The sequence below is a fragment of the Parasteatoda tepidariorum genome, chromosome 12, assembly GCF_982258835.1.
Source record: "Parasteatoda tepidariorum strain Cologne lab strain chromosome 12, Ptep-v5.0, whole genome shotgun sequence".
NCBI lineage: Eukaryota > Metazoa > Arthropoda > Arachnida > Araneae > Theridiidae > Parasteatoda > Parasteatoda tepidariorum.
In genome coordinates this window covers 35704683-35732559 of record NC_141766.1, presented here as the reverse complement: position 1 = coordinate 35732559, position 27877 = coordinate 35704683, and the positions used below count along the sequence as shown (strand labels likewise).

At 26.8% G+C, this 27877-nt stretch overlaps 1 protein-coding gene across 1 annotated transcript in view; it reads right to left on the bottom strand.

Moving 5' to 3' along the window:
* LOC107445649 (protein Wnt-5a) overlaps window positions 1-27877 on the bottom strand; it is a 139129-nt gene that overhangs the window by 99839 nt on the left and 11413 nt on the right. The window contains exon 2 of the mRNA XM_087156200.1: window positions 6238-6494. Within this exon, the coding sequence (XP_087012326.1) occupies window positions 6238-6494 (257 nt within the window). The remainder of the gene's footprint in view (window positions 1-6237; window positions 6495-27877) is intronic.

Genomic DNA, 27877 nt, shown 5'->3' with positions numbered 1-27877 from the left:
AGGAATTTTTTTTTTGTTGATATTTATGCATTATAATTTCTTGTAAGCATATCTTAAAAACTACATCTGAAAAATGAGTTGTTTCTAAGCTCAAATATTATATTAATTTTTAAAGTTAACCTTAAATTTATACTTTCAGGATCCTTGCTTAACAAAAATAAAATTCAAATTTTCATTAAACCCATTTTTAGATAAAATCTTGTCGAAACCGTTCGGATACCTTAAATTATAGAGCCAATAATAATTCCCAAATTCCCATACATAAAGAAACATTCGCAATTTCTGCACTGGTCAAATTACAGTAAAAACACAGAACAAATTACAGTAAAAAGTACCAGTTCTCAGGGTGATCCTCAAATTTATAAACATTACTGTATATTTTACGGTATAATATTTAAAGTAAAAATGAATTTTACGGTACATAGATTTTACGGATGATGCAACTAAAATGCCGGTACTTCATACCGTAATTGAATCAGGAATTTTTTACAGTGCGCTTTTTATCATATCATTTTCTATTTCTAGAGAACTATTTATCCGATTTCTTACTAAGTGTGGAACTTCAAATGAAGTATAGGTCTATAATGTAAACCTTTACATACTTTATGATGAATAAGTATTTAATTTTAATTAAACAAATACTTAAGAATAGGGTTGAGATTTTAACGTCCTAAAAATGGTTTTGAACGAAACACGTGGAATTTACTCTTAATAAAATTTTTGCATTATTCAAAACTTACTGCTCTGAAAAAAATTTTTAAATACTTAAAACTGACTATACACTTATTGTATATAAAACAAAAATAAATATCTAACTTTTTTACTGCTATTAAGTTTTAAATATTGATTTGATAGAATTGAAATTTCATTATTAATTGCACATTTAAATTATATTGCTAAATTATAAAACATATCATTGAATATATACAATGCATAAATTCAAACATCTATAAATCTTTGTAAAATTTTTAATAGTATTGAATAATTTAAACAAAATTACTTATTTAATTTTTCTTTCTTTTTGATGAAGTTTAAGAAACGAGACGCATTTGTAATGTATTTTAAAAGCCATATATCTAAACATCAAATTTAGTTTTCAACAACGACAGTTTAATTAATAACTTTTTAATAAACTGTTGTCGCAATTGTTTAACATTATTCACTTAAAACACAAACTGAGAAAAAAAAAGTATAATCAAAACTACCATAATATAGTAAAATTTACAGTGCTACTGGCTCCATGGGTACGTGAAAAGGTCAGTAATTTTTGCGAAGTGCTTTTATTAGGATTTTAGAAAAATTAGCAATAAAATATAGTTTTATAATATGCGTTAAAATTTGATAAATGTGGTAAAATATGGCAATTTTTTCATGATACTTTAGAGCATGACATGAAAGCCATTTATTCGGTTAAATTTATTTATCAGTTTTGTATTTTTTACTAAATGTGTAATGATAACACCTGTAATTTTGAAGACCAGAATTTCTGTTAAACCGTTACTTTAAAGTAAAGCCTACTAGCTAAAGCCCATTGAGAGACGGTTGATCATGGAGGTTGAGAGTTCTTAATGGCAATGTGGTCAGCATTGTGCACAGGCCACCTCTACTTCCTAATTAATTTATTACTCATTTATTTGAAGCTGGGTGGTTTTCAAGCCGCTATCGGGGACTGGATCCCAGTTCTTTATTATATCAGTTATATTATATCATCGAGGCTCAAGCCGTTTTCATATAAAGAAGAACATTATCAAATGAAAAGTTTAAATACCGTATATTTTGGTCTTATTAACCAGAATTATGTTTTCTTAACCAGAAATGATTACCACACAGTATAGTAATTTTACTAGAATTTTTTCTCCTTGTGAAATAGTTACCTTTTCAATTTTTTTTTAATATCTATGAATTTTATTCGTGTGGCAATGTTAAAATTCCACTATTTTACACTATGGCACGTGTTGGGCCATTCATGTTTGAAATGACGCAAAATTTTGTATACTTTACAATTTGAAAATGAATCGATTGATATTAAATTAAATAGCAAAAAAAAAAAGAAAAAAAATACTCTACATTTTCTATATGGAATGGTCTTTGGGTAAAAGAATTTTATTAATCAGGATTAAAAATTTTTGATTCCCTATTGCAGGTTTAAAGGGATTTTAAAGCAAAAGCGGAAAAAATTTACATTAAGTGTCAAGCCTCTAAACAGCTCTTCAACGTAAACTAAATTCTTAGGGCTTTATTTCAAAGATTACATTTTAAATTGCGAAAACCTGGTCAAAATTTACCATACTGGTCAAAAATACCAACATTTAATCAATATATTCCATTTTTTACTTTGTGTTGTGTACAGTGCTCAAAAAAGTAGTGGTGAATGTGGCGAAGTGAGCAAAAAGAGTAGCTAGGATCAAGGTACCCGAACTTTCAACCACTCTACTAACTAAACAAATTGGGGGCAAATTTTCTTGGTTGCAGCTACAATTCCCTCCCCCATATTTTGAAAGCCAAAAATTCCAATCCAGGACATACAATACAGTAACACAATGAACGTATTTTCTCTAAATACACAATCAAATAAGGTATATTTATTCTGAGAAAGTAGGCTTTTGTGTTTGGTTTCATAATTTAAAATATCTTCTGCATAAGTAAATTAACATATTTAAGTTTAACACTATGAATCATTAAGATAGAATAGTTGTTCGTGATAATTCGATCATCCGTTGAAGAGTTACTTAAGTGTTTGGTAAAAGCAAAAATCTGTCCAACGCATATCATTTTCAAAACACACTACAAAAGATTAAAATTTGATGAGAATCCAGATGAACATTGTTACCTGTAAGTTTTCAACATTGTTGGTAACAATGATCTTATATAAGATGTGTTCGAAATTTTGATTTACAATGCTACGTACAGATATGGAAAAACTTTTATCTTCAAAAAATTTATCAAATTTTTAAACTAATAAAGTTTCACAATTTTCAATTTGAAAACATTATTCTTAATATTTCTAATAAAACATATTTAGTATAATTTTTTTTGTAGAGTTGCGATACGCAGTAAAAAATTTTGATTCCAACACGATAAAAAGAACTGACACTCAAGTGCAGTGTCTTTATAATCCATTTTACCGTAAAATCCATTTTTACTGTAAAAACCCTATTTACCGTAAAATTCATTTTTACCGTAAAATTTTATACCGTAATTTTTACAGTAATATTTATTTAATTACAGGGATTTACAGAGATTGCTGAAAAAATTACGATTTATCAGATTTTTTGTTCCATTAAATCTAAGAGTAAAACTAGATTTTACTGTCAAAAGTACTGGCACTCTGAGTGCGTACCGTAATTTGATCCAGAATTTTTTACAGTGTAGGCATTAAATAAATAAAACTTTAAATAAAACTTTAATTAAATTAAACAGGAAAATTTTTACAATGTAAAAAATATACATGTTTTATTTTTCCTCTTACAATAATGAATATTCATTCACTATGATAAAGTGATAATTATTAAAAGTAAACAAAAAAAAAACTCTTCTTTTATTCTTTTGTCACATTGTGAATCGTATTACAAAACCTAATATCCCATTTTATCAAAATAAGATTATATGACTCATTTTAATATCTAAGCTACTAAAGAACACGTAAAATACAATGTTTATTTTTAAGCATTTAATACTGTATTATTTCATGAGCTAATTAAATATTATCTTTATCTTATGCAATTTAACATAGTAATTTACGAAATTATTTTCATATTACATTATTATGTTTTCTAAATCCCAACTCAAGTGCAATAGGACATGTGCGGCATATATATGATGACAATGTTCATAATTAAAAAATATTTATGTGATAACAAATTTATTTTAATAAATGTTAAATTTTTTAACGTTAAGAAAAAAGGAAAAAGAGCTTTATAATTCAAAACATGAAATTTTTATCCAAGTTTCCAAGAATAAATAACAAATGATGACTTCTGGATTTAATAATAGCTCAGTGGGCCAAAAAAAAAAAGAAAAGAAAAACAGACTATGCTGAATAACTTTTGATCTATTGATCGGAGCTTCACGTTCTAGGACTCAATCTTAATGCTTTGAGAGAGTGACTTCGAATATGCTAATTAATTAGTGCAGACGATATTTTTCGTTACAAAAGCAGACACAAAAACGTACTTTCTCTGAATAAACATTCCTTTTTTCGACGGATTCGGATTTCTGACTCCCAAAATATAGGTGTACCCGCAATCTGGGAAATATGGTCCTAATAGTTTGGTCAGAAGAGTGGTTTAAAGTTGAACCCTCAATGTTAATTTTTTTTTCCTGAATAAATAGTTCCTGAGAAATCAAATTTTAGAGAAGTCGTATATTTAAAATTCGATTTCTCAGGAACTATTCAACCAATTTCGCTCAATTTTTGTATTTTGCCAAGTAAAATTGGATAATTTAAAATGATGTAAAAAATTGTATACCTAACAATTAATAAAATTTCGACTCTTATTAAAAAAAATAATAAAAAAAGTAATAAATATTTGCTGAAATTTATTTTTTGAGTGGAACTATCTTTAGATAATCGAATTTTATAACAGCTTATGTGTGATTGAAAAATTTGTGAGAGCGAATTGAAAACTTTTTGAGTGTAAAAATTTTTCAATTCTCTTGGCGAAATACGCAAAAAGTAATAGTAATATTAAGGGGTCCGAACTTTGGACCGCTCTCCTAACCAAACTATTCGGACCATATTTCCCAGATTGCTGCTACCCCCTGTAATATGGGTTATTGGCAATTATGAGTATATTGGCGATCAGAAATCCAAATCCGTCGAAGAAAGGAATGGTTATTCAGAAAAGGTGCGTTTTTGTGTATGATTTCGTAACTTAAAATATCGTCTGCACTACTTAATTAGCATATTCGAGGTCACCAGCTCGAAGCATTAAGATTTAGTTCTAGAACGTGCAGATCCGATCATTAAATCAAAGGTTATTCAGAGTGGTCTGTTTTCTTTTTTTTTCTTTTTGACTCACTATACATAAAATGTAGATTTGATTTAATGTCTAATTCGGCCAATATAGTTGATGAGGCGTAGCTGTCAACTTCTATGGTTGATGAGGAAAATTTTTCTTTGTGGTAGCAATGTTTATGTTTTTATGTAATAACTTTGATTTTCAAGGTTTAAAAAATTATTTTTAACCACCACGAAAAATCATTAATTTAAACATACGTTTATGGGATTTATTAGTTAGGGTACTTATGCCTCTAAGTTTTGGGGAGGTAGCTTAATGTTCAGAAGCGTCATCCTATTTTAATTAATATTTCACTACCACTTTGTAATATTTTTTCCAACAACCGTACAAGTTGGCAATTATGAGTACAATGGCAAGGTATGTAATAAATCCCCAGTAACATTCATAAAGGAAGAAAAGCTAGCTCATATGGCAAACATTGGAAAATAGGTAGATTTAGAACATTTGCATCTACACTGTGAAAAATTCCGAATGAAATTATAATAAAAAGTACCGGCATTCAGAGGCCGGTACTTTTTACCGTAAAATCCATTCTGACCGGTATATATATTACGGAACAAAAATCTGATATGCCATAATTTTTACAGTAATAATTACCGCAAAATCACTGAATCACTCTAATTAAACGAATATTTCTGTAACATACTGCATTATTACTGTAACATACACTCTAATTAACCGAATATTACTGGGTGTATTTTGTTTAGTTAAGGCTTTACCAGTGATTGAAACAAGATGCCTTTTTAGTCTATGTATCATTGAATATCATTTTATGCAATATCTATATGTTTGGTACGCTTGGATCTATTTATTTTAGCTAAGGCTTTACCAACAACTAAAACAAGAACACTTTTTATTCTATACATGATTTAATCATTTAAACATCATTTAACAATATCTGTTTGTAAAGTATGCTTGAATCTATTTCGCTAAAGCTTTACCAATAAATAAAACAAAAGGCCTCTTCCTCTATGCATCATTAAATTGAATGTTTGGTATGCTTGAATCAATTAGTATTGCTGAGACTTTACCAACAATTTTAACAAGATGATTTCATTCTTTGCATCATTGAATATTATTTTCATACAATATCTGTATGTTCAGTTTTATAGATTCATAGGTATTAATTGGTACTGTTGAAGTAATTAAAATAATGTCCTAATATGATGAATATGCTGTATCTAAATTCGAAATAATAAAATAAAATATTACTCACGGACATCCATGACTCCTCCAAATACTGTACTAGTGTTGCTAAACGTTGTACAGTTCCATCTACTCATTCTAAATTGGTGCTGACATTCATCAATACCCATTTTTGCTCCTCGACCAACAGTTTGTAAAATATTTGGATTCAATCCACAAAGTTCACGTTGTCTGTCTCCTAAATATTGCAATTTTCTGCAATAATTTTGATAAGTAGTTGGTTTCAATTCTAAACTGGTTTGGTAAGCGGCTGGCATTCCTAATAGCCTGGAAAGAGATATAGTTAATCAATAAGTCTCCAATTGTAAGGTGTCTTAATCATTTTGAATAATTATCAACCAATTTTATTTTAGTAAATCATATATAACTTTAAAAAACGTGAATCAAAATAAACGAGTAGAACAGCTGTTAAACTAAATTGCTCAATCATCAACACTTTCAAATGTTTAATTAGTTTTCTAAATTTAGTCTTTTATTGAAACGAAAAAGTTCCATAATTATTGTGTTTTTTTTCTTCTTGTAAATATCATATTTAGAGAGCATTTCAAAAAAAAAATTATATTCCTTCTCATTAGTAGATTTATTTTCAAGAAAACGGAAAACGGAGAACGCGTGGTAAAAACTACCAGAATATGGTAAAATTCGCCGTGTATCTGGCTCTATGGGAATTTTAAAAAAGCTCAGTAATTACTGAGCTTTTTGAAGTTTGGTGATGAAGCACTTTAGTAATGAATTTGGTAAAATTAACAATAAAATATGGTTTTATAATGTATGATAAACTTTGGTATAAGTAGTAAGACAAGGTAATATTAACGTGATAGCTTGAAGCATGGCATAAAAAATGTTTATTATACTTATTTTTCAGTTTTGTATTTTTTACTAAATGTGTGGTAATAAGAACTATAATTTTGAAAAAATAGAATTTCCGTTCTACCGTAACCATATACACAGAAAAATTAGCAAATGAATAATTTAAATACCGTATATTTTAGTTCTTATTACCAGAATTATGATTTTTTTTAACCAGAAGTGATATTACGATACAGTACGATCATTTTATCGGAATTGTTTTTTCTTCATATACTCTTATTAACAACTATTACGAAAAAAGGGATTAACTTTTTTATAATAGATGCACTAACAGCATCTATTAATTAACTAACAGCATCTAAATAATTTTGCTTTTATTGAAAATCTTTAAGTATTAAATGGAGCTTATATAGACAATTTTACTCACCAAAAAGTAGATGAAAATAAGAAGGAAATATTAGCAAGTTTATAAGTATCCCTAAATCACATGGAATTCCTAAATTTGTTCGAATTACAAGCATTAATAAGGCCAATATGTCCATATGTCTAAACATATATAGTTCAAACATGGGATTTATTATTTAATTTCCTTATAAAATGCAGTATTTTACACATTTTTATTTAACCATACATTAGATATGTAAGAATTATATATAAAACAACATAAACTGGTATATACCTTCTTAGAGTATTAGAAGCGACGTCTGAAAACCTTAAATATTCTTTTAAAGTTGCTTGACAGGAATCAAATGATATAGAAATTTGTTGAAAAATGTTTCTAACTGTCAAACGAGTATCAATTTTATAACTTAATCCATACGTCGCTCATTAATTGAAGGTGGATGATCTAGAAAATTGCTCAGTGTCTTCCACGGAATCTCTATTATGCTTGAAATTTTTACACTAATCAAATATTTTTATTACATATAATCAGTCACCTTTTAAAGCTTTTTCAAAGCAAAACTTAATGCATGTTTTTGACTCATTGGCATTTGCCATTTCGGAAAATTAAGGGAATAAAAATTCTCTTATTAAAAACTAATCAGACGGTAAAATTAAATAATTATTCAGACGATAAAATTACATAATTTTTGACTGTTTGCAAACGTCGTAAAAATGGGGGAGTTTAACGACGCGGAGCTTTTGAGCTCTCTCCAAATTTACATTCCAAAATACAAAATACATTCCAAACGATCAGCTCATAGTTTTCAAGCAACGTCATTATTTTTTATTTAATAATAATTTTTCCAGTTATATTTTAAATAATTCTATCAGAAAAACAAATTACAACAAAAAAAGCAAAAATCTTAAAGAATAATAGGATCCACAATTTTTAGAAACTTAAGGAACATTCTTACTGAATCTGGTTTGGTCGTTCTGCTTAAAATGCACCAATCAAATTCTCAATTTCTATTTTATGCGAATTTTCATTTTGATGAACAAATGACAATAAAAAATACAACCAGTGCAGCATTAGAAAATATTTTGTTTTGAAATGAAAAGTTGTTTTCAAAGCATTTTAATTCAATAGAAAATCGTTTGCTTATAACGAAAAAGAAGGATAGAATGTCTCAACTCTTCTTTTTACATTAAAACTGAACTTTTGTTGTTGTTTTCAAACGATAATATTAGAACATCTTGAATCGAGCTCCAAAAACTTGAAGTCAAGGAACTGACCCAACGTTCGATAAATATTTGCAGACGATATCTTGCATAGATGAATTTTAAATGAAACATTCCAGATACGTTTTGATCACAGTATTCTTTTTTTATAAAAAAAAAGTATTTTCGAGAAAATAAATTTCAGTAACTGATGACATTACTAAAAACTAATGATTACAATGTATCATTATATCGTTATTTATGTGTTTGCCTTTTTGTTATTTACGTGTTTTTTATATGAGGAAGAAATCAAAACATTTTATCGTTTACGGATTAAAGATCTTGATTAAGATTATATTATATAATCTTCAGGCATTTATTTAGAAAAAAAATCAAGTTAATAGCTCGTGATTACTGAGTGACTACTGAACTTAGCAACTTGAAGTCAGTAAAAAAACTTTTCATCATATCCAGCAAAACGTAACTTAGTTTTCTGATAACGTCTAAAAAAAGTACAACTGGTTTTTTTTAATCTATGCGAGATCTTTCGAGTGTATAATATTTACACTTACAAATCTGTAGGAAATCAAATTGTTTTATTATTTTAAAATGGCGTGTGCTAAATACCGTTAAATTATTTATGTTTAAAAGGGTTATTGTAAAAAGAAAGACCACCAATAGTGAATTTGATTTGCATAGATTTGAAAGGAAAAAACTTGAAACAAAGTATAAAACATTAAATTTTATTAATGTCAATAAATTATAATTTGAAAGTAAACTAGTATTCTAAATATATTTCTTCGTTTTTTTTACTTTAAAAAAACTGTTTGTTTTATATTTATGTTTCTATACTTACAGTTCCTGGTCAAATTATTAAACGCACTATAAGATTCTATGTAAAATCTTAATTATCACGTGATATTATACATCATTTTTGTTTTTACACGGCTGAAACAGTTTTGCACCTGTTTATTTTCGTGTATTAATTGGTTAACATTGTAATACAATACGTTAAAAATAAATGCAAATAGGAAGCATATAAAAAATCTCCTAAATAAAAACCTATTACATGTATGTTTAAATATAAATGTATTGCATATACAAGCATGAAAAACACGTAATTATTAAAATATAACAGTATGTCCAATAATTTGGTCTAATAATTACAATATACTAATATAATACCTGATATAATAAATATTCTACATTTGTATAATATATCGTCTAATTTATCCAATCGTACATAACATAATTTCAACACAGATTATAAAACCATATTTTTTGGTTAATTTTGCCCAAATCATTACTTCGGTAAATATTAACGAAATTTATGGTTTCCCATACAAAAAGGTACATTTTATTATATTCTAGTAGTTTTGGCCAAACTTTTTTTCTCAGTGCACTACGAGGTAAAATTAAGGAAAAATAACGATAAAATAATCGTTAAAAAAATCTTAAGGTATTTATTATCACAAAAACTGAAATACAATTTGAACTATAAATTAACTACAAACTCCAGTAAAGAGCATTTCATTTCTGAAACACTTTGATTTGTAACATTCCTGGACAAGATTTAACTTGGAGTATATTACATGGTCTATGAAGTAATTTACATTCTCAGAGAAACATTATAACATTATAGAAACCCTCGATATGCAAGGAAATCATCAGGTTCATCAAATATCTTCAAAGTTTGATTAAGCTATTCATTACACGTTATACGGCTTCTTTTAAAGATGATGATACAATGTACTGCATAGTATAAGGTATCTATACTTAAAGAATATATGATTTCATATTTAAAATATATCTATACAAAGTTAATGAATATATTTTTATTCACGATATGGAGTTTATTAGAATTATAAAGAAAAACTTTATGGGTACACTGTTAGAATATATATATATATATAAAAATAATATATATTATATATATATCTTTCAAACTTTTATAGTACTCCTCACACTGGTATATTTTGCTTTGGCTACATTGATACAATATTAGAAAGCACTTGTTTTTGCGCATATAATCGTTTGAGCTGATGAAGAGATTATATGAGATTATATCTTTTCATTATTTTGTTTTCCGGCTTTTTAACATTTATTTTTTATTTTAATTATTTTTCCTCTTCTCTTTTCAATAATCTTCATTATTTTTCATGCTGTAACATATATATATATATATATATATATATATATATATATATATATATATATATATATATATATATATATATATATATATATATATATATATATATATATATATATATATATATATATATATATATATATATATATATATATATATATATATATATATATATATATATATATATATATATATATATATATATATATATATATGTATATATATATATTAAATGAGAAATTTTTTTAAATTTATGACATTATTTAAATCATGACAGTATTTAAATTTATAACAACATATGTCTTGCAAAAAGTGTTCGCATTGCGACATAATTACAGTTAAATTTGCATTACATAGAAATAATTTGCTTCAGCTTTTAGCACAAATTAACTTACTTTTAGTATTTTTGTAACTCATTAAAAATGTAAAACTTGAACATAATCAATATTCCTAAAATAATTCGAAAACCAATAACTTTTTTTTACGCAGGTTCTTTTTTTATACCTAAAAAAATATAACTGAACTATAATATACTACCTGTTCAAAACCACAGATTTATCTAAAAAATCTTATTTTTTAAAAAAAAACTTATTGCAGTCGTCAAAAGCAAATTCTATTATTTTAATCAAATTTTGTGTTATTAAATAAATTTTATTATTCCTAATTTTTATATTGGATTGAAATATACTTATAAGATTAATATAGATATATTATATAAGATTATAATAGATAGATTATATAAGATAGATTATACAAGATTATACTAGATGGATTTTATAAGATATATTAGATTAAAATATACATGCTTTTACTAAGAAAAACTATTCGACAATGAATAAATTAAAGAATTTGAAGTTAAGTTTAAAAGAAGACATCCTGAAAATTTTGTTCCTAAACATACGACTGAAAATAATGAATTCTGCAGTGAAAAAAAATATTGTCAGAACATCTAGGACATGGTGAAATTTACCGTATATTTCCCTCTATAGGAACGCCAAATAGCTTGGTTATTTCTACCTACGTGCTTTGGTAAAATTAACAATAAAATATGGTTTTATAATAAGAGATAAAATTAGGTGACTGTATTAATCTCATCATGATACCTTAAAACCTAGCGTAAAAACCATTTATTCGGTTAAATTTATTTTTCAGTTTCGTATTTTTTACTAAATGTGTGGTAATAGGGACTATAGTTCTGAAAACCAGAATTTCCGATAAACCGTAACCATATGAATGGATAAGTTACACGATGAATGGTTTAAATGCCGTCAATTTTGGGTTTTATCACCAAAATTATGTTACTTTTTTATCAGAAATATCATTATCATACGGTATGGTTATTTCACCAGAATTATTTTCCCCTTGATTCCCCTTCATTTAAAAAAATTAGGTGAATTGACGGCATCATGTGATTGCGAAATTATATCAAACTTAAATTTCTTCATACAATGATAAATTTCTTCATCAATAATTCAATGATTAATAACTCATTTATAAATGAAATAAAAAACATTCAAATTAATTATTACCGTAGAACAATTACTTAAGAATAATAAATAATAGCGACTAATGTAAGGCGTGCTAATATCAAAAGTAAATTTTTATGATAACTTTATTGATTAACCCTTTGACGCAGATAGGACACCGGTTCCCTTAAAAGAATTTCTTTTCTGACTCTATAAGCACCATCAAAAATAAGTTTTGATAACTTTTTTAATTATAAAAAAACAATCTAATAGTTACTATAAAAATCTGTTGGATTATTTGAATTATATTTGCACTAAAACAAAAAATCCAAAAAAAGTAACTAGAATTTGTTTTTTCATTCATATTCAAAATTTTATCAATAATTGATTTTAAAAATTTTTGAAATTTCAAGGAAGATAAACTTTTTCTCTTAGTTCTAAATAACTGAAAATAGGTCCAAATTTGAAAAATTATTGTTTGAAAGTGAACCATGTTTGAGAGATTTTTCTTTTAAGCAGAAAAAGTCACCGGTATTTCAAGCTGTATTTCATAACCAACCATAAATTATTAAAATGCTTAATATAATATTATTCACTTATTTTGACCTAAATTAATACAAAATAATGAAACAAATTCAGAATAATGAATAAGAATAGCAACTAATTCAAGGCATACTAATATCAAACGTAAATTTATGCATCATATGATTGTTCTTTTGATTAAACACATTCATAAATCAAACAAAAGCTTCAAGATATGCTATTATTATTACGCTAATGTTTAAAAATAATGAATACTAATAACGAATCTTTAAAGCAGTAAGCATATAAAACATGAATTATTTCTTCATACAATTATTACATTGATTAATAAATCATCAATTAATGAATTTATAATTCATGACAAAAAAGCTGTACAAACCCTCTTCAATTTGCCCAAGTTGAAGTTCATAAATGTATTAACTAAAATTGGAATTTTCAGAATAATAAACAAGAATAGAGACTAATTCATTACATACTAATACCAAACGTAAATTTATATTTCCTATTATTTCTTTACTGATTAATAACGCATCCATAAATGAAATGAAAGCTTCAAAATAAGCTATTATCATTGCGCTACTAATTATAATTTCTTTTTCATATAAGTATTTCATGGCTTAATAAATCATCAATAATGAAGCAAAAGTCTGAAAATGGATAATCACCATTATACGCAACCAGATAAAGATATATAAAATTTTTTTGAAATATTTAGGCTCTGGATTATTGCTAAAATTTATTTCAAACAACATAACATTACATATGAATTCAAGTTATCGTATGAAACTTAAATTTTATTTCATGACAAACACACTTTGCAAATCCTCTTTAATATGCCAAAGTCTAAGTTTATAAATAAAAGAACTTAAATTGGGAATTTCAGAATAATGAACAAGAATAGAGACAAGTTCAAGACATACTAATGTAAAATGTAAACTTATATTTTCTATGATTGTTTTTGTAATTAATAACGCTTACATAAATGAAATAAAAGCTTCAAAATAAACTATTCTCATTGCGCTACTATTTAAAAATAATGACTAGTAATAACGGATATTAAAAGCAATACTCATATAAAACGTGAATTTCTTTTTTCTTATAATTATTTCATGGCTTAATAAATCATCAATAAATGAAACAAAAGTTTGAAAATGAATTATCACCATTCTGCGCTACCGTTTACAAGTATATCCTATTCTTCAGAAGTATTTAAGCTCTGGATTACTGTTAAAATTTATTTCAAATTACGTAACATAACTTATGAATTCAAGCTATCGTGTGAAACTTAAATTATAATCCATGACAAAAAAAGCTTTATAAATCTTCTTTAATATGCCAAAGTCGAAAGCTCATAAATATGTTAACTTAAATCGGAAATTTCAGATTAGGTAAGAAATAATAACGTCCTTTTCTCACGCACATAAACAACAAAAAAAAGTTATTTTCCTTACATTTAAAGTTTCTCACCTGTTAAAAAATATGGCATTTAAAAAGAATTATAGGATTTAGCGTCTTTTCTGTTTTTCCTTGTAAAGTTGCGAACGGCGGGGGGTTTAAAACGAACATATTCAAGATGAAGTTTATTTGGCAGTAGGGGGAACTAAAGAACTTCCTTGATAATAATTTGGAAGTGTCACGAACTTAACACTACATTAGTCAAGCTGTAGAGTTAATTTAAGCAGCTTTATGCCAGTTTCTATCAACTAGTATAGAAAAAAAAATTCTATTTTTTTCACATAAATTAAAAGGTACAAAAAACTTTTCATGGAACATGGTTGTAAACAAAAGTGCGTTACGTTTGTAAGGTTATTTTTTAAAAAAATAGCAATGTTTAAGAATTCAGTATCCGTCTTTATATTGCAAGACTAAAATGCAAGACACAGTTCAATTTTAACTCCTTGTTTAAATTTTAGAAAGCTTGTACTGCTTTATTGTTCGATTTTATTATTTGAATTTGCTACAACTTTAATATGGTAATAAATGGAACTATATAATCGTAATTCTTAAACTTGATTAATCGATATTATGATGGCCTGTGTTGGGGTCAGGAAATTGATCTTGCATCAGAAAGGTTTTGAGCTCGCATCCCGATCAAGGCACGGATGTTCTTTCACTTCTCTGTACTATCTGTCTTTACTGTGGCCCACCTAATAAGGTGCACCTGAAAGAGTGGCCAACAAATCTGCCCTTCAGATGCCTGTATGACGAAAGGTCATTCCCCAGGTGGGCATTGGGGAAAAGATGATTCGATTTAAACGGAAACATACGGAGATAAAAAATTATAATAAAATTACCATATTCTGTAACTTCCTTGTTAATAATTTGGAAGTGTCACTAACTTAACACTACATTAGTCAAGCTGTAGAGTTAATGTCAGTTTCTATCAATTTGTATAGAAAAAAATTCTATTTTTTAATATAAATTAAAAGGAACAAAAGATTTTTCAAAGGACATGATTGTAAAGAAATGTATGCTGCGTATCTAAAAAACTCTTTATAATTTGAAGAAAGGTGATTAAAAAAATTATCAATCCTTAAGAAATCAATGACCATCTTTATTATTGTAGAAATAAAAGGCATGACATAGTTTAATTTTAACTCATTATTTAAGTTTTAGAAATCTTGCAGAGTATTATGGTTCGATTATATTGTTTGAATTCGATACAGCTTTAATATGGTAACAAATTAAACCATATAATCATAATTCTTAAACTTGATTAATTGATATTATGTTTCGTCCTAAACGGAAACACACGGAGAAAAAAAATTCTAGTAAAATTACCATAATCTATAACTTCTTTGATAAAAATTTGGAAGTGTCCTGAACTTATCACTGTATTAAGCTGTAGAGTTAAATTAAGCAGTTTTAGGCCAGTTTCTATCAACTGGTATAGAATTATTGAATTTTATTTTTTAATGTAAAAGGTTAAGAAAGATTTTTCAAAGGATATGATTGTAAACAAATGTATCATACGTATCAAAGAAGCTGCTTATAATTAGAAAAAAATGTTTTTTAAAAATTTACTAATTAAAAATTCGGTATCCTTCTTTATATTTCAGGGGTGAAACGCATATAAAATAAAACCTATAGTTTTTTCTCATGCACTGAGAAAAAAAGTTCAGTCAAAACTACCAAAATATGGTAAAATTTACTGTGTTTCTGGCTCAATGGGAACAACGAAAGACTTGGTAATTCTTACCGAAGCTTTGGTAACGCGTTTAGTAAAATTAAAAACAAAATATGGTTTTATAACAGGTGACAAAATATGATAAATGTGGTAAAATTTGGTAATTTTAACTTGATACCTTAGAGCATGGACAGAGATCTCCTTATTCGGTTAAATTTACTTCATTTTTTACTAAATGTCTATTATAGACTTATATATTTTTATTACATGTCTAATGTCTATTGCATATTTTTACTAAATGTCTAAATGTTAAAATAGTCTATTATAAGAACTATAATTTTGAATACCGGAATTTTTGGTAACTCGTTACCAGATGAAAGGAAAAATTACCAAATAAATTATTTGAATATCTTTATTTTGCTTTACTTAACCAGATTTATGGTTCTTTTCTGAAAGAAATGCTATACCATACAATACGGTAATTCGACCAGAACTTTTTTCTTCGAGTATTTTCTTCGATTTGTAGTACTCTAATGAATAAATTACTCTGTCAATGATCCTAATGTCATTTGTTACATATATTTTTAATAGAAGCAGCTGGTTACAAAAACATTTCAAAAAGAGACTGTAAACAAAATTTTAGTTTGTTATAATCTCACTAAAAATTGAAGAAAGTTTTTTTTTTAAAAAAATTAAAAATTACAAACGACGTTACAGAATTCAGTAACCATATTTAATTTGTGCATCAAAGTTATAGTAGTAGTTAAAAAATTTGTTTCATGATTTCCACGACTTGTCATTTTCTAAAAAATAAATTATTCCGTCAGTTGCCATTTTTTTTATTTATTTCTTAACGTAAATTTATAGGTATAAAAATGTTACAAAGAACGCATGACTGTAAAAAAAAGTCTATTAAAACTCAAAATCAGTAAAATTCAGACAAAGCTTTTTTTGAATTAATAAAGTTTAAGTATTTAGATAGTAAAAAACAACTCTATTTTTTCCTCGACTAATCGTATTCTAAAGATTCAATAATTATAGGGAAAAATTCTATCACTTACTTTTTATAAATGATATTAACTTCATTTGTTGTTATTACTAATGAGTTTTTTATATGTATATTATGTTCTTTGGTAAGTTGTAAACGGCGAGGGGAGGGGTAAACGAACATATATCGGATGAAGTTTAAGTTTATTTGGCAGTAGGGGAAAACTGTGGAACTTCCTTGATAATAATTTGGAAATGTCACGAACTTAACACTATACTAGTCAAGACGTAGAGTTAAATTATGCAGGTTTTCACCAGTTTCTATCAACTGGTATAGAAAAAAAAATTTATTTTTTTTCAATATAAATTACTAGGAACTAAGAATGTTTTAAAGGACATGATTGAAAATAAATGTATATTACGTATCTAAAGAGTTCTTTAGAAACTGAAGAAGGTTATTGAAAAAAAATTAGCAATGTTTAAGAATTCAGTATTCGACTTTATATTGCAGGATAAAAATATAGTTAAAAGCTTCTTGTTTTTCCGCATATACTATCCTCGACTTACATTCAAAATAATAAATAATTCAGCCAATGATATTTATGTCGTTTGCTTATTACATATTTTTAATATAAATAACTGAATGCACATCTGGTTCAAAACGTGACTGTAAGCAGATTATAGGATTATAGTATGTTATGATCGCACAAAACTCTGAAGAAAGCTATTTAAAAAATAAAGAACTAACAATTTGTAAAAATTCAATTAGAGTCTTTAATATGAGCAACAAAGATATACTTAAAAATATATTATTTTCTTGAATTATCATATTCTAAAGAATAAATATGTCTGTCAATGATCATTTCTTATTTTCATACTTCATACAAATTACTAGATACAAAAAAATGTTTCAAATGACGTGACTGTAAAATGAATTTCAATCTGCTATAAGGCTACTAAAATCAGAAAAACAGTTCCATGAACAACGTTAAAGAATTCAGCTAATAAAAAAATAACTATATTCTCAATTTATCGTATTCTAAAGAATTTATAATTACAACTGGAAATTCTGTCACTTATATGTTGGCAATGATATTAATGACATTTGTTGTTGTTGCTAAAAAGTATTTTATATAGGTAATAATATTTATCTCTCAATTTATTAATAATTATAAACCAACTCATTCATTAGACTGATTACCTACAAGGGTATAATTTAGAATTAAGAAATATTAGTATACTTTAGTACTGAACTATATTCAAATTTTAATATGATGATATATCGTCAAAAAATATCGATATTTCACTTCAGATCAAGATATTTGCAAGGTTTACTAATTTACAATAATTTTATTTTAGTCTACACTTTTATTTTAATCAGTATTTTCATTACTTCAATAAAATTTATTAACAATAGGATCAACGAAAATTTATAAACTATTTTTCATCGTATCGCAATATGATTATTGATAATACACGCGAAATTTTAGATTCGATAAATTATCGTGATATATTCGAATATTGGATATTAATTCACGATATATCGTGATAATACATTTTAAAACATCATCAAAATAATACAAAATAATTATCAAAATAATGCAAAAAAAATACATTTACAATATATCGTACAGCTGAAATGTGTATCAAAATATCAAATATTTTTTTTTTGTTTTCTTCGTAGAATGAGATTCTGTCATGATGGAGATTGAAATTTTATTTTGGCATGACTTAATTTCTGGTTTTAACTAACAAAATAATATCTGTTATTAATTTTATTAGAAACTGGTCTATATGCATGCAAAATATAAGAACAACATCAAAATTGAAAAGAAGGATTGGCCTACAAAGCTTTAAAGTTCGTTTGCTTTTTCCTGGGAAAATATAGCACACTGTAAAAAAATAATAAATAAATAAATAAATCCCGAAACATTTCTGAACATATGGGGCAGCTTCGGTGCATGAAGTTTTCGAAAACATTTCTGGATATTTCGGAAACCCCTTTCTGTAATATTCAGAAACATTTCGTAGTTTTTCAGAAATATTTTGAATCATTTCTCGCAATTTCGGATTTCTTTTTCAATATTTCAGAAATCTTTTTTTGTAATATTCAGAAACATTTCGCAGTGCTTCAGAAATATTTTGAATCATTTCCTGCAGTTTCGGATTTTTCTTTTTTTTTAATATGAAGCGTTTCTTAATAATTCAGAGACCTCTTTCTGTAACATTCAGAAACATTTCGCAGTGCTTCAGAAATATTTTGAATCATTTCTCGCAATTTCGGATTTTTTTTTTAAAATATGAAGAATTTTAAGAATCGAGTTAACATATTTTATAGACTAGTGAATTGAAATTTAATAGTTGTAGTAGTAGCTACGCTACACTCTAAAACTGAATCGGCATCAATGTGATTCAGTTTCCTACTTTTGAAAAATAAAAGAAATGTTTCCAATTTATCGTAAACATAATATTAAATTAAGTTCTCTGATCTTTTCGGAAATATTTTTGTCTAGTCAAAATAAGCTTCTGAAATTTTTTGCAGTGCATATATTCAATTAAAATTAAAATTTTTTACATATTACAACTGTTTAAGTTTTTTATATTTTAATTTTTTTCATTGATCTTCTTAAAAAATTATTATTATCTAATATAGTAATTATTATTACTAATTTCATTACAGAATATTTTTCTAACTATGCAAAACATAATATCGTCTCCGAAACTGAGAACAAATAGCCTGAAACTGAATTTTTTTTCTCGAACAAATTATAGCAAAAACTCAATTAAATATTGTCTTAATTTCAATATATATAATGACTCTTTTGGATTTCTTTAAAAATTTCTTCGTAAGTCACTAAAATTTTAATAGTTAGTAATTTATTTAAAAAAATGTATAGATATTTTTAAAAATCAGTGTTACTTATTCTAAACAATTACATTGCATAAATTTTCTTTTTTTTTTTAACAAACCCTAAAATAGCGTAAATAAAAAGGCTCTTAAATATTGTAAATATTTCAATTGATCTTTAATAAAATATTTTAAAACAATATTTCTTAAATAAATATTTTGATTTCATTTATATTGTAAATATTTTAATGGGTGATTAGAAAGAATGATTTTAAAAGATAGAAAATAGATATCTTTTAATAGATAACAAAATGTTATCATGCCAAATCAAGTAAAGCGTTACAAAAAAAAAATGGGGTGTATTTAAATGCATATTGGGACAAGACTATTCACGGTAGAGTTCAAGAAATTGAATAAAAAACAGTCTTTGAAGCATTTAGATATATCTATTGATACATAATAAAGTAGATAACCGTATTAAAGTCATGATAGAATATGAGAATTTTTCTCATTTACATTTTACTTGAGAATTTCACGTTTATCATTAAAAAAAAATTTATTTTTCATTTTTAAATATTTTTCAGGCTGAATGAATTTAATAAATATGATTTATCTTCCAATAAAAGAGTTTTTATTAAAAACTATATAGTTTTCATAATTCTATAGTTATTATAAATAATATAATTCTGTTAATAACTATATTATTATTAATTACGACACTTGATTGGTAATTATTAATAATAAACTATTAACAATAAGTATGTGCATTAAAAATTTTAACAATTTATAATAAAAATTTAAAATTTTACTGATTTATGCTGAATTTTACTGAAATTTTTTCTTTTCCGGGAAAAATAGCATTTTTTTTTAAGTACCACTTTATTAAAAAAATAATATATTATTTGAAAAAGTTAAAAGCTTTTATTGAAAAAAATTATTGAGAATTTAGATAATATAATAATAAACTTATGGGTAGCATAATGAGAAGCCAAATTTTTAAATCTAGAGAATATCATTTGTGGGGAATAACACAAAGGTTTCCGTATTGGCAAAATAATACGCTAAATTAAAATTAATAGAGATTCCAGAAATTCAGAAATTGTCTATTTGGAAGCAATTTGACACCAAGGCAGCAATTTAATAAAAAAAAATATCATCTTTGGAATAGTGTGGCTTGCCTAAAGCTTTTACAACATCCTAATTATTCGTACTGGTATAATTTTATGAATAGATAAAAATAAAATAATTCAGTACGCAAAAGAAGAAGAGAAAAAAAAACCAAGCACACGAGGAACTTTTTATTCAATTATCGCATCTTCAGGTACAAGGACTCAATGTTTTAAAAAGAGTAGCCTCAAATATATTAACACGTTGAATGCCACGCTAATTTTACATGACTTGCTCGTCTGGCCACACGGTAAATAACTACAAACTAAATTTACAAATATTAGACAGATTTTGCTAGTTTTTAAAAGGTTTAGCATGACATATCTGAAAAAAGTGGTGAATTATTTAAGCCTACGAATTGTTTAGAAATAGGATAAATATCTACTAAATTGAATTTATTAAACCAAGAATCACAATTAATGAGCTACCACTTAAAAATATTTATTCGCTGTCTGGAGCAAGTTGGCATCTCTGTGTATATAAATTAAACTGATTTTGTGTGTTCTACATAGTATTAATTTCTTCAAACCATTTTAGTAACGATAATAATATAAAAAAATGAAAAATTTACTCGAATTATGTGTTTCTAATAATCTTGGCTTCGGCGGTCACCGGTGACCCTCAGTGCATTCAATGTGTTAATTAATTAGCAAACGACAGTTTAAGTTACGAAACCAGACACTTTAAATTACTTTTTTTTCGACGAATTTCTGTTCCTCAAAATAACGGGGGGGGGGAGCCGCAAACTAGAAAATATGGTCTCAATAGTTTGGTCAGGAGAGCGGTCGAAAGTTTGACCCCTCGATGTTAATTCTATTTTTAGAGTATTTTGACCTATCTCAAAAACTTTTTTAGCACGATCGAAAAATTTTTGCACTCAAATATAAAATTCATATATCCGCAAACTAGAAAATATGGTCTCAATAGTTTGGTCAGGAGAGTGGTTGAAAGTTTGACCCCTCGATGTTAATTCTATTTTTAGAGTATTTTGACCTATCTCAAAAACTTTTTTAGCACGATCGAAAAATTTTTGCACTCAAATATAAAATTCATATATCCGCAAACTAGAAAATATGGTCTCAATAGTTTGGTCAGGAGAGTGGTTGAAAGTTTGACCCCTCGATGTTAATTCTATTTTTAGAGTATTTTGACCTATCTCAAAAACTTTTTTAGCACGATCGAAAAATTTTTGCACTCAAATATAAAATTCATATATCCGCAAACTAGAAAATATGGTCTCAATAGTTTGGTCAGGAGAGTGGTTGAAAGTTTGACCCCTCGATGTTAATTCTATTTTTAGAGTATTTTGACCTATCTCAAAAACTTTTTTAGCACGATCGAAAAATTTTTGCACTCAAATATAAAATTCATATATCCGCAAACTAGAAAATATGGTCTCAATAGTTTGGTCAGGAGAGTGGTTGAAAGTTTGACCCCTCGATGTTAATTCTATTTTTAGAGTATTTTGACCTATCTCAAAAACTTTTTTAGCACGATCGAAAAATTTTTGCACTCAAATATAAAATTCATATATCCGCAAACTAGAAAATATGGTCTCAATAGTTTGGTCAGGAGAGTGGTTGAAAGTTTGACCCCTCGATGTTAATTCTATTTTTAGAGTATTTTGACCTATCTCAAAAACTTTTTTAGCACGATCGAAAAATTTTTGCACTCAAATATAAAATTCATATATCCGCAAACTAGAAAATATGGTCTCAATAGTTTGGTCAGGAGAGTGGTTGAAAGTTTGACCCCTCGATGTTAATTCTATTTTTAGAGTATTTTGACCTATCTCAAAAACTTTTTTAGCACGATCGAAAAATTTTTGCACTCAAATATAAAATTCATATATCCGCAAACTAGAAAATATGGTCTCAATAGTTTGGTCAGGAGAGTGGTTGAAAGTTTGACCCCTCGATGTTAATTCTATTTTTAGAGTATTTTGACCTATCTCAAAAACTTTTTTAGCACGATCGAAAAATTTTTGCACTCAAATATAAAATTCATATATCCGCAAACTAGAAAATATGGTCTCAATAGTTTGGTCAGGAGAGTGGTTGAAAGTTTGACCCCTCGATGTTAATTCTATTTTTAGAGTATTTTGACCTATCTCAAAAACTTTTTTAGCACGATCGAAAAATTTTTGCACTCAAATATAAAATTCATATATCCGCAAACTAGAAAATATGGTCTCAATAGTTTGGTCAGGAGAGTGGTTGAAAGTTTGACCCCTCGATGTTAATTCTATTTTTAGAGTATTTTGACCTATCTCAAAAACTTTTTTAGCACGATCGAAAAATTTTTGCACTCAAATATAAAATTCATATATCCGCAAACTAGAAAATATGGTCTCAATAGTTTGGTCAGGAGAGTGGTTGAAAGTTTGACCCCTCGATGTTAATTCTATTTTTAGAGTATTTTGACCTATCTCAAAAACTTTTTTAGCACGATCGAAAAATTTTTGCACTCAAATATAAAATTCATATATCCGCAAACTAGAAAATATGGTCTCAATAGTTTGGTCAGGAGAGTGGTTGAAAGTTTGACCCCTCGATGTTAATTCTATTTTTAGAGTATTTTGACCTATCTCAAAAACTTTTTTAGCACGATCGAAAAATTTTTGCACTCAAATATAAAATTCATATATCCGCAAACTAGAAAATATGGTCTCAATAGTTTGGTCAGGAGAGTGGTTGAAAGTTTGACCCCTCGATGTTAATTCTATTTTTAGAGTATTTTGACCTATCTCAAAAACTTTTTTAGCACGATCGAAAAATTTTTGCACTCAAATATAAAATTCATATATCCGCAAACTAGAAAATATGGTCTCAATAGTTTGGTCAGGAGAGTGGTTGAAAGTTTGACCCCTCGATGTTAATTCTATTTTTAGAGTATTTTGACCTATCTCAAAAACTTTTTTAGCACGATCGAAAAATTTTTGCACTCAAATATAAAATTCATATATCCGCAAACTAGAAAATATGGTCTCAATAGTTTGGTCAGGAGAGTGGTTGAAAGTTTGACCCCTCGATGTTAATTCTATTTTTAGAGTATTTTGACCTATCTCAAAAACTTTTTTAGCACGATCGAAAAATTTTTGCACTCAAATATAAAATTCATATATCCGCAAACTAGAAAATATGGTCTCAATAGTTTGGTCAGGAGAGTGGTTGAAAGTTTGACCCCTCGATGTTAATTCTATTTTTAGAGTATTTTGACCTATCTCAAAAACTTTTTTAGCACGATCGAAAAATTTTTGCACTCAAATATAAAATTCATATATCCGCAAACTAGAAAATATGGTCTCAATAGTTTGGTCAGGAGAGTGGTTGAAAGTTTGACCCCTCGATGTTAATTCTATTTTTAGAGTATTTTGACCTATCTCAAAAACTTTTTTAGCACGATCGAAAAATTTTTGCACTCAAATATAAAATTCATATATCCGCAAACTAGAAAATATGGTCTCAATAGTTTGGTCAGGAGAGTGGTTGAAAGTTTGACCCCTCGATGTTAATTCTATTTTTAGAGTATTTTGACCTATCTCAAAAACTTTTTTAGCACGATCGAAAAATTTTTGCACTCAAATATAAAATTCATATATTCAGAGATGATTTCAGGCCAAATATATAATTTAATAGTTATTTATTATTTTTTAGTATTTCATTCAATACTAGTCAAAGAAATTTTGAACAGCAAGGTATATAAGTTTTTAAATCATTTTAAAACACGTAATTTTATGCAGCAAAATTTGAATGAAATTGGTCGAATAGTTCCTGAGAAAATGAATCAGTCGAAAAAAAAGCGTATGTTTATTCAGAGAAAGTACTTGTTTGCGTCTGATTTCGTAACTTAAAATACACTACTGAGAGGCCTTCGAACAATTAAGATAGAGGCTCAGCACGTGAAAATCCGATCATTAGAAAAAAAAGTTATTCAGAGTGTTTCCTTTTTAGTGCATGTAGAAAAGCGTTAATGTGCAGAAATCAAATTGATGCAATCTTAAAGAATGTTACATTTGTATGACAATACATGCTTTTGTAAGTTAAGTATAAGAATTCAAGGAAAAGTAAATGAGCACTTAAAGCAGAAAAATTAAATATTTCATAAAGCAAGAGTTTTTTTTAGGTGATGTTTTACGATATCGTTTCTTTAAAAATGTTCTTTTAAGCCAAATTGCTGGCTGATTTCGAGGAAACTAAAACGTCGTAAATGGTAAGCTAGAACTTCAAATGGCTTTAAAAGTTCAGTAAATACTCCGAGTAGTTATAATCTATAGCTCTATAAAAACTTGAATTGCTTATAAGTGTTTCTCTAATTGGGGATTATGGTAGAAAATGAGACTCTGTGAAAATGATGTAATGTATTTTTTTCCCTCGACAGTAGACCTCACAAGCAGATAAGGGTAGCGGATATTTACAAAGTATTTCATAAGGATAAAAAAAATTGTATCATTAAAGATTTGTTGAAATCTTTCTCCTAAAAAAAGGTAATATTTCCTACATTTTATTTTTGCGATAAACGCAACTTATTCGAAAAAATAAAAATAAAAATACAATTATAATGGCGTGAGTCTTAATACAGCGTGAAAAAATCTCGAAAAAATTTTCAGTGAATTTTAAATAAATTTTCACCAGTTAGCTTTAAAATTATTATGTAAGAAATTTTCTCCTAACAAGAGATAATAATTCCTATGTTTTATTTTTGCAATAAATGCAACTTATTCTATAAAGCTTCTTTAAAAAAATACAATTATAATGGCATGCGCCTTAATATACTAGTATAAGAAAATCTTGAAACATTTTTCAGTCAGTTTTAAATCAATTTTCACCTGTTAGTTTTAAATTTATTATCTAAGAAATCTTCTGCTAAGAAATATAATATATCCTATGTTTTATTTTTGCAATAAACGCAACTTATTCGAAAAAGTTCCTTTTTAAAAATACAATTTTAATGGCGTGCGCCTTAATATAGCATAAGAAAATCTTGAAAAAATTTTCTGTCAGTTTTAAATAAAATTTCACCAGTTCATTTTACATTTATAATCTAAAAAATCTTCTCCTAAAAAAGGCAACATTTTCTGTATTTTATTTTTGCAATAAACACATTTTATTCGATTTTATTTGAAAAATGTTTTAGAAAAAAAACACAATTATAATGGTGTAAGCCTTAATACAGTGTGAAAAAAATATTTAAAAATTTTTCAGTGAGTTTTAAATAAATTTTCACCCTTTAGTTTTATATTTATTGTCTAAAAAATCATTGATCTAATTTCGAAAATTTTGAAAAATAAAATTGATATTGATAAGAAAAAAAGTTAAAAATGGTAATTAAGCACTTTATAAATATGATAATAAATATATTTATTTTTTAAAATATATTGAACGTGTGACATAAGAAATGTAGGACTTTATAAACCAAAGATGAAGAAAAGTTAAAAGATAAAAGATAACAATTTTATTTAACTACCAGTGATGAACAGCCAATACATACAGCTGACATACAGATGTACATTCGCACCTGACTCAGAAGTTCTTGAGTCAAATATCTAGGCAAACTCATAAATTCATACAAACTAAAACTAGGAGAAATCTTACTAATTAGGAGATCATCTAACTCATCTTACTAACTAGGAGAAAAAATATTTTTCCTTTTAAATTAACCTTCATTTGAGTTATAAAGTCACGAAAACCTTCTACAATCCACCCGACGGAAAATGGAGTCTCATCCATGATCCCACAACCATAGTAGATTTTGTTTCGGAGCTGTTCGAAATTTCCTAGAAAAAATGGTTTAATAACTATTTATTTAATTATTTCGTCCCCATATTCCATCCTAACAGTCAAAAAGATGGTATTCAAACGAACTGTTAACTGTGGGAAACAACCATAACAACAACAACAACCATAATTTTATATGCGCCAACTGGGCCCTCTGCCAATGTAGATCAAACGAACGTTCTTCGAAAGCTGGGAGCTAAGCAATGCGATAAGGATTTTTAATTCAGATTCTCATTTTCGATCATGAGACGCCTAATAATCTTATAGTAATAAGTGTGTGTTGAACACTTAGTTTTTTGCTGCTGGGTTCATACTTTAGTCGAAAGAGCTAATCTGTCAAACTCATGATAGGTCAAGCGGGGTTTCGAATGTCAGCGTTGATAAATAAATTAAACAACAATTAAATAAATGTTATTTAACCATTTTTCTTGAAAAGTTTCTACTGACTAAATTGCTATGAAAAATTTCCATTGACTCACAGACAACAAACTGCAAATGTGTTAGTTTTTCTCAGTATAATTATTTCCGATTTTATATGTCAATCCTAATAAGAAATTATTCGCAATAGAAAATCTTCGTCTCTTTCTTTCTTTATTCATTCAAATTTTCCTTAGACTTGCGCACATGACCTAAAAATATAAAAACGTAGTGAGTTTATAATTTTGTGGAGCACTATGGTTCAGTGATGCCATTCAATGAAAACTTCGCTAACTTTTAACTTGATTGAAGATTTTTCGAAGAAATTCTAAAGCTGATTGAACTGTGAATGGAAGTCCATTCCCTATTCAGTTAAGATTTTGGAATGGTATTCATTCTTAACAGTGCTTTTAATTAAAATAAAAATGAAAACTTGTAAAAATTTTACAAAAAGAGTAGATGACCATACGGAAAATATTTAAACAGTGCATTACCAAACGATGCAGAATTCTATTAAAGGAATTTTAATCTAATTTTTTTTTTACCAAAAGTACGAGTAGATTAAAAATTTCAATAAAAATCAGTATAGCATGAATAAAACTTTTAATCTTAGCTATATGCTTGGTAGGAGATATCCTCCGGCACGTGAGTAAGCGCTGCTTATTATTTACAGAATCTGCAGATTACTTTTCATTTGAGTTTTATCGAAAATATTAATTTTTAAAAAAAAACTGATAGAATAATCAGCTTAGCA